This window comes from Oncorhynchus gorbuscha, linkage group LG19 (genome assembly GCF_021184085.1).
Source record: "Oncorhynchus gorbuscha isolate QuinsamMale2020 ecotype Even-year linkage group LG19, OgorEven_v1.0, whole genome shotgun sequence".
NCBI lineage: Eukaryota > Metazoa > Chordata > Actinopteri > Salmoniformes > Salmonidae > Oncorhynchus > Oncorhynchus gorbuscha.
In genome coordinates, this window is record NC_060191.1 from 52,455,535 (window position 1) to 52,473,479 (window position 17,945).

The 17,945-nt window shown below is 45.6% G+C and overlaps 1 protein-coding gene across 4 annotated transcripts in view; it reads left to right on the plus strand.

The window, feature by feature from the left end:
* Positions 1-17,945, plus strand: part of LOC124005788 (cell adhesion molecule 1-like) — a 181,903-nt gene that overhangs the window by 107,469 nt on the left and 56,489 nt on the right. For 3 of the 4 annotated variants that reach the window (XM_046315335.1, XM_046315337.1, XM_046315338.1), the window contains exon 2: positions 16,392-16,412. The exons of the other annotated variant lie outside the window; for it this stretch is intronic. In XM_046315335.1, the coding sequence (XP_046171291.1) occupies positions 16,392-16,412 (21 nt within the window). The remainder of the gene's footprint in view (positions 1-16,391; positions 16,413-17,945) is intronic. 4 annotated transcript variants of the gene reach the window in all.

Consider the following 17,945-nt stretch of genomic DNA (forward strand, 5'->3'; position numbering starts at 1 on the left):
GCAGCTCTCGTATCATCCATCCCATCAACAGAGTAAACACAGTTTGTGGCTGGTCCTCACCCCCCTGGTACAGGTTGATGGAGCTAAACCACATCAAGGAGATAGACTATTGGCCGTGTTGTGGGGAGGGGGCGTGGGGGGGCGACATGACATTGTCAGCTAATGAGACTCTCATAGTAGTCTGTGAGTGATATGTTTTCCAGTTACCCCTCTCACCCTGTAGGTGAGAACAGAAGTGAGAAGTGCTTCTATACTGCCTGTGTACCAGCTATATCGCCCTCTAGACAGAGAGAAAAAAACTGAGTAGCTTACATACAGTATATCCACCAAAGCAATCAATACCTGTAAATGCATTCATCTCAACCTATTTTATATGTGTCTCTGGGGGACAGGTTTGAGTGACGACAACACTAGTTTGAGTGATAGTCGTGAATGTGAGTAGTGTTGTTCTGTGTGTGTGTGTGTGTGTGTGTGTGTGTGTGTGTGTGTGTGTGTGTGTGTGTGTGTGTGTGTGTGTGTGTGTGTGTGTGTGTGTGTGTGTGTGTGTGTGTGTGTGTGTGTGTGTGTGTGTGTGTGTGTGTGTGTGTGTGTGTGTGTGTGGCTTGTCAGAGCAGCACATCAGCAGTGGTAATGGGCGGTCCCTGTGGAGGGCAGACTGGCAGGCAGGTAATGATCAAAGAGCCTGTTTCCTGTGCCTCATGTTGGGCTCAGAGAGAGGTGCATCTGTCCTCCTGTGTCTCCACTTTTTAATGGGCTCAGTCTGACTGTAGGCAGCGCTCACTCATCACACACATGCACACACCCACACGCACGTGTGCGTGGACTCATATACAAATATACGCCATCTCTGTTCTGTCTTAGCATCCCACCATACATTCACACATGGGGGTAGACTCGTGCAAACCCACACAGACACTGTTTCTTCACACACACCCACACAGACCCAGTTTCTTCACACACACCCACACAGACCCAGTTTCTTCACACAGTCACACATCCATAGACAGACACACACACACACACACACACACACACACACACACACACACACACACACACACACACACACACACACACACACACACACACACACACACACACACACACACACACACACACACACACACACACACACACACACACACACACACGCACACGCACACGCGCACAAGCACAAGCACACGCACACGCACACACACACACACACACACAAACATACCTGAAATAAACTTACCCACATGCCAGACATGCAACCACACAATAAATCACTGAACTCTTCCTGCCTGCACACTGCCTCTCACTTCATCTCAGCCTCTCCATGTCATCTGTACCACATCGTACACCATAAAATATCAATCTGGTGGGGGAATGAACAGTTATAGTCAGTCCCATGCATCTCTCTATATATGTCTTTCTATGTGTCTCTTTCCCTTTCTCCCTGCCAGTCTATCTCTCTAACTCAGAAGCCAAGACACTCAGTGGTCTCGTTCTCTCAATCAAGTCTGCTGTTTTTCAATGGACATCCAAATGGAAGAGCTCCTGCTTTGCTCAGCTTGGCATATAGCAGTTACTGTTTATCACATGGGGATTATTTAGGAGTTGATTATCTGCTCTCTTGCTGGAGATTGGCCAAATCTCATTTTAGATCATAGCTATGTTGTTATAAGTGAATTTTGGAGTTGTGGGTTATGTATAGTTATTTGTCATTATATTTAATTATGGAGACGATTTAAGCTGCAGGGCTGTAGTATGTGCGTAGTACATACATGTGTCCATGTGTATGCATACTCTCTGAGCAAGTCCCCATGTGCACCATGTGTAAACTGCTGATTGGCAGACTTGTCGTGAGTTGGATGTGGTCGCCATCAGGGGCAAATTCATTAACAAGCAATTAACCAGCGTTCAGGTAATTACCCAGCCAATCAAATGAAACCCACTCCACACAGGTAGTAGTGGGAGCATGATGAGCAGATTTAATCATTCATTAGCAACTCTACCCTTATGCACACTCAGATGTCATCGCTGGGATCTACTTTTTTAGGCAGAAATCCTGAAAAACGAATGTAATTCTTAATTCTATGTTTCGTTGATTTTAAATCACACCACATTCATAGTTGGATTCTATTTCCTCCTTTTATTTGAAACCATTAGTATGCTCTTAAAGCAGTTGGTGTTACCTAACATGCGTTTCCTAAATTAACTAGAGGGTTCAACTCCAGCTTAGAGCCTACTATTGTGTCTATTGAAAGTTAATGCATTACAAAAATTGCCCTCTTTGGTAACCCATATTTTATAGTAACCAACATTTTGCTTTTTCTTTCAGAGTAGGCTTGCCTAATAGTGAACTCCAAGCGGACCTGTTCTGTAGAGCGCAGGATTTGATTTGATTTGCTTTGGCAGCTGATCCAGCAGAATACCACAGAAAGGGAATTTCAGAAATGGGAGGGGTTAAGCATATAGCTGCTGTCATGTCAACGTCCGATGATTGATAGTCATTTGTTTTGCACTTTTAATACAACATAAACTATCCAGCCATTCATCAAAAGTGTGAGGGATTTCCTGGCTGTCTCTGCAAAGCTCACTAAAACTAATCCATTTTCTGGAAGCCACGAGCCAGCTAGGCGCTAATATGAAATATTCATGTGAGTCCGGACTAAATCATATGGCCATTGGCACACAGCTAGAGAGCGCTTCGTGTGGAGGGGAGGAAATGTCAAGCTGTGAAGTCGTATATTAGCCTGCCATTGTGAATTTACTATAGTTGCCATTTGGCGCGGTCACTTCAAATAGATCTCTGTTTTAATCAATACACTCTGTAAAACACTGGCGCATATCGCCGACTCTGCATAATCCTGGAGTTAGTCCTCACTAATAGTCTTTCCTCCCATTTGCCTTTTTTCTTTATACATATACATTACTGTTCAGAAGTTTGGGGTCATTTAGAAATGTCCTTGTATTTTAAAGAACATTTATTTTTTTGTCCATTAAAATAACATCAAATTGATCAGAAATACAGTGTAAACATTGATAATGTTGTAAATTACTATTGTAGGTGAAAATGGCAGATTTTTTATGGAATATCTACATAGGCATACAGAGAGGCCCATTATCAGCAACCATCACTCCTGTGTTTCAATGCCACGTTGTGTTAGTTAATCCAAGTTTATCCTTTTAAAATGGTAATTGGTCATTAGAAAACCCTTTTGCAATTCTGTTAGCAAATCTGAAAACTGTTGTTCTAATTAAAGAAGCAATAAAACTGGCCTTATTTAGACTAGTTGAGTATCTGGAGCATCAGCATTTGTGGGTTCGATTACAGGCTCAAAATGGCCAGAAACAAAGACCTTTCTTCTGAAACTTGTCAGGCTATTCTTGTTCTGAGAAATGATGGCTACTCCATGCGAGAAATTGCCAAGAAACTTCAAATCTGGTGCAAAGCTGTGTACTACTCCTTTCACAGAACAGCGCAAACTGGTACTAAACAGAATGGAAAGAGGAGTGGGAGGCCACGGTGCACAACTGAGCAAGAGGACAAGTACATTAGAGTGTCTAGTTAGAGAAACAGACGCCTCACAAGTCCTCAACTGGCAGCTTCATTAAATAGTAACCGCAAAACACCAGTCTCATGCATCCCGGAGTCGCCTCTTCACTGTTGATGTTGAGACTGGTGTTTTGCCGGTACTATTTAATGAAGCTGCCAGTTGAATAGCTCTTTTTCCTGCTGATACTATGTATTTGCTGCCACATGCATCGATTTGACGTTAGATTGCAATATTCCTATGGTTTGAACATGCAGGTGTTTGACTTGATATCTACTGAGCCAATTATTTTATTCACCGTAGCGTATTTGTGTTCTTCATTGTGTTGTGTAGGCCGGGCCATAGAGGCGTAGGATCTTAATGATATCACCCTGTTGCAGGAGAACTTTCCTGCAATTAAATACATTTAAAATGTGTAGTGTATTTGAGATTTTAAAAGGTTTCTGAAGTTTGTAATTTCCACAGAAATTTAGACTTGATTTTTACCTTTCAATTTTTTTTTATCAACACCTACAAAACTGTAATTAAATACAATCCACGTTATAATTCAAATTTCCTGTTACTGCAGGATTAATTTCTTGCTAAGCAAACTGTTTCAAATGAAGATCCTATATCTCTATACATACATTGCATAATGTGTTAAAATGTGTTATCAGTAGTTACAGGAACACCAGACAGGAAACCCGAGTATTTGGTCAGCTGATATTGTGGCAATTAGATTCACTCTACCTTAATATGGCAGCCTATTTAGTCAACCGGTGCTTCACCCTCAAACCCTGATGGCTGCCACATGCACGCTATGTGCTGGTGTTCATGGTGACATGCTATTGCTGTAACATGCATTACTCTCCCTGTCTGTTTGGGCTGTGATTTTGCTTCGTTGATATAGCATACCTTGCTCACTCTCTGTTACTATTATGATCTTGTCCTTATGCATGCTCTGGCAGTGAGCTACCCCGAAAGAGCAGAGCCTAACGCCAAGATATTGCAAATATTGTAATCTTTTCTAATAAATGGTTGAATGAATACATGGTGTTTCCTGTCTGAACCACTGTAAAAGAACAGTGTGTAAAATAGATCCATTTACTCAAATAGAGAGGGTAATTTCAACGGTGTACATTGTGAATCATTTGGAGACGGGCAGGGAGACAGCCTTGTATTGACAGCGATTTATAATGGTAAGTATATTCACACCACCACACACACGCACACACGCACACACGCGCACACACACACACGCACACACACACACGCACACACATTTCCCACCAATCTCTGACTAATAGAACTGGTGTTGAAGATGGTTCACGGCCTCGGTTTACCTCCTACACTCACACACACACACACACACACACACACACACACACACACACACACACACACACACACACACACACACACACACACACACACACACACACACACACACACACACACACACACACACACACACACACACACAGACACACACACAGACACACACACACACACACACACACACACACACACACACACACACACACACACACACACACACACACACACACACCACACAAACTCACACACAGACACACACACCTGATTGATAGCTGTGATTTGACTGTGAAAAAGGAATAGGAAATTGAAAAATGGTGGAAGAAGATTGGGAACAGTGTGCTCATTATAAACCCACAGAAGAAACAAAAGGCTTCCTCTCCTCTTTTATTATTTTTTGAGTTCCACACACACAGGCAACAGGTGTGTGTGACAGGTGTCTGATTGAGGCACACAAAATAAATTACACCTGCAAACAAATGGATGCATTTAGCGGTCCTGGATGCAGTTAGAGCTGTGGGCTGATGGATGTGATTATGAGAGTATGAGCACCAGGGCCAGACACAGACAGAATGGGCACAGGTGCAACGCACGCACACACACACAGACAGAGAGAGAGAGAGAGAGAGAGAGAGAGAGAGAGAGAGAGAGAGAGAGAGAGAGAGAGAGAGAGAGAGAGAGAGAGAGAGAGAGAGAGAGAGAGAGAGAGAGAGAGAGAGAGAGAGAGAGAGAGAGAGAGAGAGAGAGAGAAGACATGTTGTTGTGGGAATAAATAATCATCCATACATAGAATTAATGATATGCCATAACCAAGGTCACCAGAAGTGCCCAACTATGGAGATTATATTTAATGTATCTGTCTCTTTGTAATACAGATCCTCAATGTCATAGCATGCTCAGTGGTTAGACTCACAATAGCTGAATGGATTTGTCATTATGTCATAACCAGGGGATTTTTAAAACAGTTAGAAAACACATTTTGTCAAGTTGTCTCAAAACTCAAATCTCATGGCTCATGGCCATACTCCATCACAATGCAGACAGAGTTATCAAATAGCAATACCCTTTGAGATGGCTTTGTGTTTTCCATAAATGAGGCGAGGGAGCGTCTTGCCTGAGGCCCCAGTGGTTTAATATTCTGTGAGAGATTCCAGACAGTGAGCGGTGGTGCAGCAGCTGCCTCCTGACCCATCTCCAGCCCCTCTTACATCCCTGACCCCTCTCTCCTTGCTGGACAGGCTGTCAGAGGCTTCTACTGAAGTCCTAATTTCCCCCCACACACATTCACATACACATGCATGTACACACATGAACCCACGCAAGCATATGCACATGTGCACACACGCATGCATATACACACACACATGCACGCAAGAACACACACACATCCCAACCTGTCCCGTCAGGTGTCAGCACAGCATTGGTATGCCCCTTGCATGGCACCACAATAGATGAAGGGGAACAATGTACCCAAAACTAAAAGAAAATAGGCAATGAAGACTCTTTCCAAGTTTTGATTTAAAGAAGCTGCATGTGAGCACAATGCAATCAGAGGCGAGCTGTGCATTGAGTCAGAGCTTTGTGTTCTCTCCAGCGGCATTAACACTAACGCTCCTGCTGCCGCTTCGCCTCCACCTGAGACCGGGTTGAAAAGAATCAAGGCTCTGTGTGATCTCTCCCTCTGGAGCAAGATGGAAGACAGGGCTTTAGCTGAACAGACACCGTGAATAAGATGTGATGTGTCTCACAGCCAGGGTTTACGCATTCACTATGATCTGTTCCTCTCTAAACCTGTGTGGTTTTGTGGGTGCGTACATTGCCTATTGTAACGGCAGCCTTGAAGTCAGTGCTTACCCAACCATTCGTGCTAGCGTAACACAACGCAAAATCATGATTATACTGATATTGGTTGTTTTGTTCAAAACCTTTGAACCCCTTTAAATCTATTTTGGATGACTGTGGGAGGCTGAGATGTCACTGTTGTTGTATAATGGTTCGGTTCCATTTTCTTGGGTGAAAAATGCTGTTCTGTGGTCATTTATATTTTGCTATGTCCAACATCAGAGTCATTTTAAAGTGTCATGGTGACATAGCGATAGTTCGTGGCTTTATTGGTTTCTTTGTTCATTTTTTTTATTAATAAAGGATGCCGGTATTCTGCACAGATATATAGCACAGGTCTTTACAACTTGCAGGGAAAGCTTTGTATATGTGATGTGTTTAGAGTGAGAGATGGCAGTTGGCGGGGCTGCTGGGCATCCAGTCAGAGGTGTGTATCTCTAACACAACCACGGACAGTGAGTGGCACCTGAGACAGGCAGGGGCAGAGTTCTCTGTGAGCTTCTATGTTTTCTGTTTCATTTCTGCTCTTAGAATGAAGACATTACTTTCGTGTTACAGAGAGGACTTGAAGTTCCAATTGAAGAACTGATAAACACGTATTGCAAATGCTTTCAGACAAACATGATGCAATCTTTGCAAGATCCTCACATACATCAGCCTCCTTACCAACTAGCCCTTGAATACCAGAAAATCACACTGTGAACTCACCATGGGAGCGTACTGTTCAATCCCTCTGAACGTGTCAGGCTTCAACTCTGTGTGTGTGTGTGTGTGTGTGTGTGTGTGTGTGTGTGTGTGTGTGTGTGTGTGTGTGTGTGTGTGTGTGTGTGTGTGTGTGTGTGTGTGTGTGTGTGTGTGTGTGTGTGTGTGTGTGTGTGTGTGTGTGTGTGTGTGTGTGTGTGTGTGTGTGTGTGTGTGTGTGTGTGTGTGTGTGTGTGTGTGTGTGTGTGTGTGTGTGTGTGTGTGTGTGAGCCACATCTGCTCGCGTGTTTGTGTGTACGTGCCTGCATACATGTGTGTGTGTGTGCTTGTACTCAGGGGTGCAAAAGGCCCATGTTAATATTCTGAGCATGGAATCAGCCATATCCAGGGAGAGGTTGTCATATCTGACCATCAGTGTCTGTTTGTATGTTCCATCAATAGGGTGCAGTTAAACCTCCTCTGGCCATGGGAAAACTGTTTAAGTGGGGATACATATTGAATCCTCTTTGACTACAGTATATTGAAGGAACAGCCTGTAGATGTATTAATATGTTTCTGTCTGCCACTGAGAGGAATTAGCCTGAGCATTCCCTCTGGTGCTATAGGTAAGTGTTTTCACAGATATTCCACAGGCAAGCAGATACCTGGATTAAGCCATATCTGAGAAAACGGTGGGGTACCAGAGCAGCTCTCTCTGTTTAGCTATAGCTGCTCTTGACACCTCTCTCTAAACCTCCCTCTAAAGCGCTCTGCTGCAGGCAACTATACAGATAGCTGGAGTGTTACATTTTCTCCAGGGTTTGCACAGTGTACTACACTGAGTATACAAAACATTAAGAACACCTTCCCAATATTGAGTTGCACACCCCCCTTTTGCCCTCAGAACAGTCTCAATTTGTCAGGGCATGGACTCTACAAGGTGTCAAAAGCATTCCACAGGCATGCTGGCCCATGTTGACTCCAATGCTTCCCACAGTTGTGTCAAGTCGGGGCTCCCGATTCCAGGCTGAATCACAACCGGCCTTGATTGGAAGTCCCATAGGGCGGAGCACAATTGGCCCAGCGTCGTCCGGGTTTGGGTTTGGCTGTCATTTTAAATACGAATTTGTTCTTAACTGACTTGCCTAGTTAAATAAAGGTTTAATAAAACAATAAAAAGTTGGCTGGATCTCCTTTGGATGGTGGACAATTCTTAATACACATCGGAGACTGTTGAGTGTGTAAAACCCAGCCTGGTTGCAGTTCTTGATACAAACTGGTGCATCTGGCACTTACTACCATACCCCATTCAAAGGCACTTCAATCTTTTGTCTTGCCCATTCACCCTCAGAATGGCACACATACACAATCCATGTCTCAATTGTCTCAAGGCTTAGAACATCTTATTTAGCCTGTCTCCTCCCCTTCATTTACACTGATTGACAAGTGATCATAGTCTATGTGTCATGCAGGTGAAAGAGGACCCAAAAGCGACTTAACAGAAACAGAGTTTATTTAAGTCCAAAACGGAATAACAGAAATCCTCTAGACTTGTAGAGGGGAAACAACTGGAGAAGCGGCCACAGACTGCAGGTCGCTTCGGGTAGGCGCAGGCCGTAGTCGACAGAGACACCTGCTCACACGCAGCATCTGATGAAGGCAAAAAACACGACAGGACAGGGCGATACACAATCACAGCAAAAACACGACAGGACAGGGCGAAACGCAATCACAGCATGGTGAATACAATACAAGGAACCGACGGGACAGGAACGGATCACAAAGGAATAAATAGGGACTCTAATCAGGGGAAAGGATCGGGAACAGGTGTGGGAAGACTAAATGATGATTAGGGGAATAGGAACAGCTGGGAGCAGGAACGGAACGATAGAGAGAAGAGAGAGCGAGAGAGTGAGAGAGGGAGGGGAGAGAGAGGGCTAGAAGGAGGAAAGAACCAAATAAGACCAGCAGAGGGAAACGAATAGCATGGGAAGCACAGGGACAAGACAAGATAATAAATGACAAACATGACAGTACCCCCCCACTCACCGAGCGCCTCCTGGCGCTCTCGAGGAGGAACACTGGCGGCAACGGAGGAAATCATAGATCAAACGGTCCAGCACGTCCCGAGAAAGAACCCAACTCCTCTCCTCAGGACCGTAACGAAAAACGATAAAAAGGGAAACTAGGGTACTACTCTAAAAAAAAAAAGAGAACTAGGGACAGACTGAGACACAGCAAGGGCAGGGACAAGAACAGGAGAGATGCGATGGCAGGGAACAGACTGAGACCCAGCAAGACCAGGAGCAGAAGCAGAAAAAAAAATTACCAGACTTCTTCTGCGCGCAGTCTGAACACGCAGCCACGAAACGGCGCGTGTCACGCTCCTGAGTCGGCCACCAAAAGCGCTGGCGAATAGACGCAAGAGTGCCTCGAACACCGGGATGACCAGCTAACTTGGCAGAGTGAGCCCACTGAAGAACAGCCAGACGAGTGGAAACAGGAACGAAAAGGAGGTTACTAGGACAAGCGCGCGGCGACGCAGTGTGCGTGAGTGCTTGCTTAACCTGTCTTTCAATTCCCCAGACTGTCAACCCGACAACACGCCCATAAGGAAGAATCCCTCGAGATCAGTAGAAGCCACAGAAGAACTAAACAGACGGGATAAGGCATCAGGCTTGGTGTTCTTGCTACCCGGACGGTAAGAAATCACAAACTCGAAACGAGCGAAAAACAACGCCCAACGAGCTTGACGGGCATTAAGTCGTTTGGCAGAACGGATGTACTCAAGGTTCTTATGGTCTGTCCAAACGACAAAAGGAACGGTCGCCCCCTCCAACCACTGTCGCCATTCGCCTAGGGCTAAGCGGATGGCGAGCAGTTCACGGTTACCCACATCATAGTTGCGCTCAGATGGCGACAGGCGATGAGAAAATAAGCGCAAGGATGAACCTTATCGTCAGACTGGAAGCGCTGGGATAGAATGGCTCCCACGCCTACCTCTGAAGCGTCAACCTCGACAATAAATTGTCTAGTGACGTCAGGAGTAACGAGGATAGGAGCGGACGTAAACGTTCTTTTAGAAGATCAAAAGCTCCTGGGCGGAACCGGACCACTTAAAACACGTCTTGACAGAAGTAAGAGCTGTGAGAGGGGCAGCAACTTGACCGAAATTACGAATGAAACGCCGATAGAAATTAGCGAAACCTAAAAGCGCTGCAACTCGACACGTGACCTTGGAACGGGCCAATCACTGACAGCTTGGACCTTAGCGGAATCCATCTGAATGCCTTCAGTGGAAATAACGGAACCGAGAAAAGTAACGGAGGAGACATGAAAAGAGCACTTCTCAGCCTTTACGTAGAGACAATTCTCTAAAAGGCGCTGTAGAACACGTCGAACGTGCTGAACATGAATCTCGAGTGACGGAGAAAAAATCAGGATATCGTCAAGATAGACAAAAACAAAAAATGTTCAGCATGTCTCTCAGAACATCATTAACTAATGCCTGAAAAACAGCTGGCGCATTGGCGAGACCGAACGGCAGAACCCGGTACTCAAAATGCCCTAACGGAGTGTTAAACGCCGTTTTCCACTCGTCCCCCTCTCTGATGCGCACGAGATGGTAAGCGTTACGAAGGTCCAACTTAGTAAAGCACCTGGCTCCCTGCAGAATCTCGAAGGCTGATGACATAAGGGGAAGCGGATAACGATTCTTAACCGTTATGTCATTCAGCCCTCGATAATCCACGCAGGGGCGCAGAGTACCGTCCTTCTTCTTAACAAAAAAAGAACCCCGCCCCGGCCGGAGAAGAAGAAGGCACTATGGTACCGGCGTCAAGAGACAAATAATCCTCGAGAGCCTTACGTTCGGGAGCCGACAGAGAGTATAGTCTACCTCGAGGAGGCGTGGTCCCTGGAAGGAGATCAATACTACAATCATACGACCGGTGAGGAGGAAGGGAGTTGGCTCGGGACCGACTGAAGACCGTGCGCAGATCATGATATTCCTCCGGCACTCCTGTCAAATCGCCAGGTTCCTCCTGAGAAGTAGGGAGAGAAGAAACGGGAGGGATGGCAGACATTAAACACTTCACATGACAAGAAATGTTCCAGGATAGGATAGAATTACTAGACCAATTAATAGAAGGATTATGACATACTAGCCAGGGATGACCCAAAACAACAGGTGTAAACGGTGAACGGAAAATCAAAAAAAATAGTCTCACTGTGGTTACCAGATACTGTGAGAGTTAAAGGTAGTGTCTCAAATTTGATACTGGGAAGATGACTACCATCTAAGGCAAACATGGGCGTAGGCTTGTCTAACGGTCTGAAAGGAATGTTATGTTTCCGAACCCATGCTTCGTCCATGAAACAACCCTCAGCCCCAGAGTCAATCAAGGCACTGCATGTAGCACCGAACCGGTCCAGCGTAGATGGACCGACATAGTAGTACAAGATCTAGATGAAGAGGACTGAGTAGTAGCGCTCACCAGTAGCCCTCCGCTTACTGATGGGCTCTGGCCTCTTACTGGACATGAATTAACAAAATGTCCAGCAACTCCGCAATAGAGGCACAGGCGGTTGGTGATCCTCCGTTCCCTCTCCTTATTCGAGATGCGAATCCCTCCCAGCTGCATGGGCTCAGTCTCAAAGCCAGAGGAGGGAGATGGTTGCGATGCGGAGCAGGGAAACACCGTTGATGCGAGCTCTCTTCCACGAGCCCGGTGACGAAGATCTACCCGTCGTTCTATGCGGATGGCGAGAGCAATCAAAGAGTCCACATCTGAAGGAACCTCCCGGGAGAGAATCTCATCCTTAACCACTGCGTGGAGTCCCTCCAGAAAACGAGCGAGCAGCGCCGGCTCGTTCCACTCACTAGAGGCAGCAAGAGTGCGAAACTCAATGGAATAATCCGTTATGGACCGTTCACCTTGGCATAAGGAAGCCAGGGCCCTAGAAGCCTCCCCACCAAAAACTGAACGGTCAAAAACCCGAATCATCTCCTCTTTAAAGTTCTGGAATTTGTTAGAGCAATCAGCCCTTGCCTCCCAGATAGCTGTGCCCCATTCTCGAGCCCGGCCAGTAAGGAGTGAAATGACGTAAGCAACCCGAGCTCTCTCTCTAGAGTATGTGTTGGGTTGGAGAGAGAACACAATCTCACACTGCGTGAGAAAGGAGCGGCACTCAGTGGGCTGCCCGGAGTAGCAAGGTGGGTTATTAACCCTAGGTTCTGGAGGCTCGGCAGGCCAGGAAGTAACAGGTGGCACGAGACGTAGACTCTGGAACTGTCCAGAGAGGTCGGAAACCTGAGCGGCCAGGTTCTCCACGGCATGGCGAGCAGCGGACAATTCCTGCTCGTGTCTGCCGAGCATGGCTCCTTGGATCTCGACGGCAGTGTAACGAGCGTCTGAAGTCGCTGGGTCCATTCCTTGGTCGGTTCCTTCTGTCATGCAGGTGAAAGAGGACCCAAAAGCGACTTAACAGAAACAGAGTTTATTTAAGTCCAAAACGGAATAACAGAAATCCTCTAGACTTGTAGAGGGAAACAACTGGAGAAGCGGCCACAGACTGCAGGTCGCCGGGTAGGCGCAGGCCGTAGTCGACAGAGACACCTGCTCACACGCAGCATCTGATGAAGGCAAAAAACACGACAGGACAGGGCGATACACAATCACAGCAAAAACACGACAGGACAGGGCGAAACGCAATCACAGCATGGTGAATACAATACAAGGAACCGACGGGACAGGAACGGATCACAAAGGAATAAATAGGGACTCTAATCAGGGGAAAGGATCGGGAACAGGTGTGGGAAGACTAAATGATGATTAGGGGAATAGGAACAGCTGGGAGCAGGAACGGAACGATAGAGAGAAGAGAGAGCGAGAGAGTGAGAGAGGGAGGGGGAGAGAGAGGGCTAGAAGGAGGGAAAGAACCAAATAAGACCAGCAGAGGGAAACGAATAGCATGGGAAGCACAGGGACAAGACAAGATAATAAATGACAAACATGACACTATGTCCTGGAAAGAGCAGTTGTCCATAATGTTTTGTACACTCAGTGTCTATTGATACGTTTGGCTTTTGAGCTTGAACTTTTATTAATCATTAGTTATAAAAGAGACAAGAAGGGAGCCATAATGAAGCTTGGGAGGGGCTGAGTGAGGGAAAAGGATCACATGTGGCGGTACTGATAAGGGGAGGAACCGTTTAAGGCCCATATCACTCAGCTCCTTGCCTAGCAATAAGGATGCAATGTGTAGCGATAACGAGGAGGCTCCATCCAAGGTGGGGTCTGTATACTACCATGGGAGAAACCATGTCTCTGTCTAATGCAGCTGTATTGACTCTCTGGGAAGAATACACTTGGTTTAAAGCTTTCATAGTGTCTGTTGAGTTTGTACTTTGAAAATTAGAACCTAACAATATTATGGTATTTGACTTGAGGCTGAGACAAAGATGACATGAACTAAGCATGAGTGAGAGTGGTTACTACAGTAATATCACAATCTAATCCCAGATTGAATGTACAGTATTTCAATTTTTTAAAGCTGCTTATTTGGAAAATGTAAACACAGGAGATTGTGAGCAGTAATTGTGGCTAGACATGGGCTAGAACACAAATCTTAGACGTCACTGAAGGTAACTGGACAGTGTTCTTACTTTTGAGAATAGGTCTTAAACCATCTGATGGCTTGCTGTTTGGAAAATGATGACCACAGCGGCCAATCTGTGTTCCTTGGGTCTACTCAGCAGGTGCTGGCTTTTCCACCAAATGTCCTTTAAGAAAAAGGTCTGCATCCCTCCTCCCAGCCTTTTAATTAAATGAAAGCACAGTGGGACACACACACACACACACACACACACACACACACACACACACACACACACACACACACACACACACACACACACACACACACACACACACACACACACACACACACACACACACACACACACACACACACACACACACACACACACACACACACACACACACACACACACACACACACACACACACACACACACACACACGCGCCAGAAGCTGAGTCACTGAGGAGAGGAGACTGCCTGGGCCGCACAGCATCCCAGCATCCTCCTCCTGCTGTTGCCACACATGCGTTGTGAACACACACACAGATAACATGCGATAAGCTGCAGATCATGGCCAGAAATAAGAAGGAAAAATGTTTCCTTGACAGCATAGAGAGGGAATGTTACCTTTCCCCAAATGCTATTATACCCAGAAGCCTGGAAAGAGAGGCTGCTCTCTTCCACCCTCAGCAAGAGAGACCGTCTCCAGAGATATCAGTCTGGCTGACAGAGTGTACTGCAGCTCTGTGGATTCACCCAGATGACAGCCTGCTGAACACTGCTAGTATTGTCTGAAAGCATGCACATACTATCTAATGCTCAGATAGTTTGTAGATTTTACTATCTGTCAGGTAATACATTCATACAACAGCATATCAGACATTTGTAGATTCTGTCTTAAGTCTAAGGAATATGTGTAGAAGAGGAGGAGAGCAGGCCCAGACAAGGACAGGCTTTATTTGGAGGACGGTGGGCCTGTCTGGCCTCATCCTCTATGATTGACAGATTGCGGTGGAGGCTGCCACTTGCAGGGAATAGCATCACACGCATTTCCCCTGAAATCTGTCTATCAGTGCTGTCTAAGCAGAGAGACAGCCATGACATCTAATCACAGCCTGGCTGGCACCTCATAACTCCTGCCTAATGTGCTCCAGGTACAGGGGAGTATTGGGGATAGGGGTAACAGGGGGAGCAGTGGACAGGAAACAGGACCAGCGGGTATTTATAGTAGTCCTGTCTGTGGTTGTACACTTTGACACATTAATATAGTTTTAAACTAGACTGAGAATACAGATTTTTTTTTTTTCAGTCGACTTTCTGTATGATTTGTAATCTGACATGTACCTTTATTATTATGTGCTGGTTTGTGTCTCCTGTGGGGATTCAGGCTGAGAGAGTATAACAACGACATGCCTTCCATTCAGGTTAGGTCAAAGATGATACCTCAGGCAAGAACACTAGTGTGTGCCTGCTTGCTCTACGAAATTGTCCAATTAGATGTTAGCCTGCATCAATAGGCTTACTATAACAAGCTGTGATGTTAGAAATAGGATGCCGATAAGACTATGCATTCAGTGGAGTTGTTTTATGAATGGCAGTTGGTCTGTGTGTGTGAATGATGGTAGCTATCCCCAGGGTAGGGCCCCATGGAGCTGCTCTGAGCCCACTCAGAGCGGTGCTATGAGTCCAGGATGCCCAGGGTGGTGCCGTGGGGAGTTGAGAACATGCCAGTCTCCCTTGGCCTGCTGGTGTGAGATACCAGTCTCTGGTGGCTGGCCACTGTTCCGAGCGTGCAAATTCCGGTGTGCCCCAGGGCTCTCAGGGGACCTTCACTAGGCTGAGGCTGCTCTACCCCTGGGCTGGCAGGAATCTCAAACAGAGAGAGTTGGGAAAAACAAGTCCACAGATAGCTAACTAGCTACCCCTGAGCTGTTCCATATTAATATCCCCCAAACGACTGAAACTTTACAGTAGTTGTAAAAGAGGTGCTGAAAAGTTTAGATTTTTTTTGTGTGGAGTTGTAAAGCTATACACTCTAAATTACATTGGAATTTTCAGTATTTCAGTTGACACATATTCGGGATTTATGCCAGTCTCTAAAATTAAAAAGAGGAAGCGCTTAAACCAGTGGATTATGACTCATCCAAAATGAGATGAGTTTTGACAGAGTTACCTTCCGTGTTGGAATTATGAATGAATGTGTCCGTCTTATCATGAATATGGGCCTCTGCTTACAATTGTTCTGTCTTATCATGAATATGGGCCTCTGCTTACAATTGTTCTGTCTTATCATGAATATGGGCCTCTGCTTACAATTGTTCTGTCTTATCATGAATATGGGCCTCTGCTTACAATTGTTCTGACTTTCTTTTTTCCTTTCCTCTCCTCCTCCTTCTCTACTGCTGCAACAGGAGCCGCTGAGACCTTGTCAGGTACTTTTGATTTTCCTCTAATGTTCATCTGACGATGTCTGATGCCATTTACTCCACTTGCTCTTTATTTATTTGTGAAAAGCATCGAGTTGTGTGTTCATGTGCTGTGCAATCTCGACAATCGTATGTCAATCTACTGCCAAAGTGATTGTATTTGTATAGCACAGCTATTGTGCATAGAGAACATTTCAGCTAAGACTATGTCAGATGGTGGCAGAGTACATTCTACATTCCCTGTTGTTAATGGCTACTGTCACTATGTTTACTGTTTGTGCATTCTAATTTTGTCTATGTCTAGTGTTCTATTGGTTGACCCATGACTGGTATGTACTGTACAAAGTGACTATGGTAGCCTACACTAAACCAAAGGTAAACATTCTGTATTGTGAAATCCCATGTCTACCACCACTATAGGCTAGAAGCTCCCCTAGTCTCTCTGTCACACTTAAGAAGACACAACGAGCACAAAGAGCCTCTAACCTGCCAGTACAGTGGAACATGAGATTGAGCAGTCCCCAACATTGATCTGCAGTGAACATGGCACAATCTGCATAAGATAATAGAGTACAGGAGAGATGCTTTTCCGAGGGGAAATGTCTCTGTACATCTCTATTCAGTCAAAGCCTTGTCAAAGCAGCATCAGACATCTGACATCAGATCAGAAACATGATGAAACTTGAGTGAGAGATTGTCTTCAGAGATAAAAGAGATTACATTAGAAGGCCTAAAACTTTAGAAGCCCTGCTACGATGCAGAGGAGCCTTGAAACAGTGAAGCACTAATAATGCCCAATGATATGATTGCTTTTTACTCACAGATGTCCTTGAAAGAGCTTCGCTTCTTAGAGAGCAGGGCTTAATGACCGAGCTGGACATGTATGTAACTCATAAGGCATTGAATGGGAGTGTGAGAAAGAGAGCTATTTTCATTCTTAATGACTGGTTCCTCTTTGAAAAGGACAGGGCCGCTCCAGACATCGGTGACTCAGGGGAGAGGAATCAGGGGCCTGGCGCTGTCCTGCTTTCCACTGCCCCTTTCATGTCTTTCGGTGAGAAAATAAAAAGAGAGAGAGAAGTTCAAAGAAAAAAGGAATTTGAATCAAATGGTGCCCTTTCCTAACTTCTTGGAAGGAATGAAGAGAGGAACTTAGATTATATTTCTTGATTTCAACCCCCAACTACTAAATGTTACCGGCAGAGTTTCTTCTCTGTGTCTTGCGTTATGAGCTGCTTGTTGATGGGGCCCATCTCAGGCCGCTGCTGTAACATCCCGGCATTTGAGTTCACAGACCTCTGAAGGCCCTGTAATTAATTATCTTTGACTGTGTCATTCAGTGTGTTCTGACGTAGGAACAGGAGGACAGCCATGTGTGGCAATACTGGCGCTTTGCACTCTGAGACAGCTGCTAGAATGAGGGTGAATTTATCAGCCAGTTGTCTGCACCACATATCTCTCTCTCCTCCCGCCTACCCCTCCCGCCACCAGAAATGAATGACTGCCTCTCCTCATTTGCACCGAATCATGACCAGGATG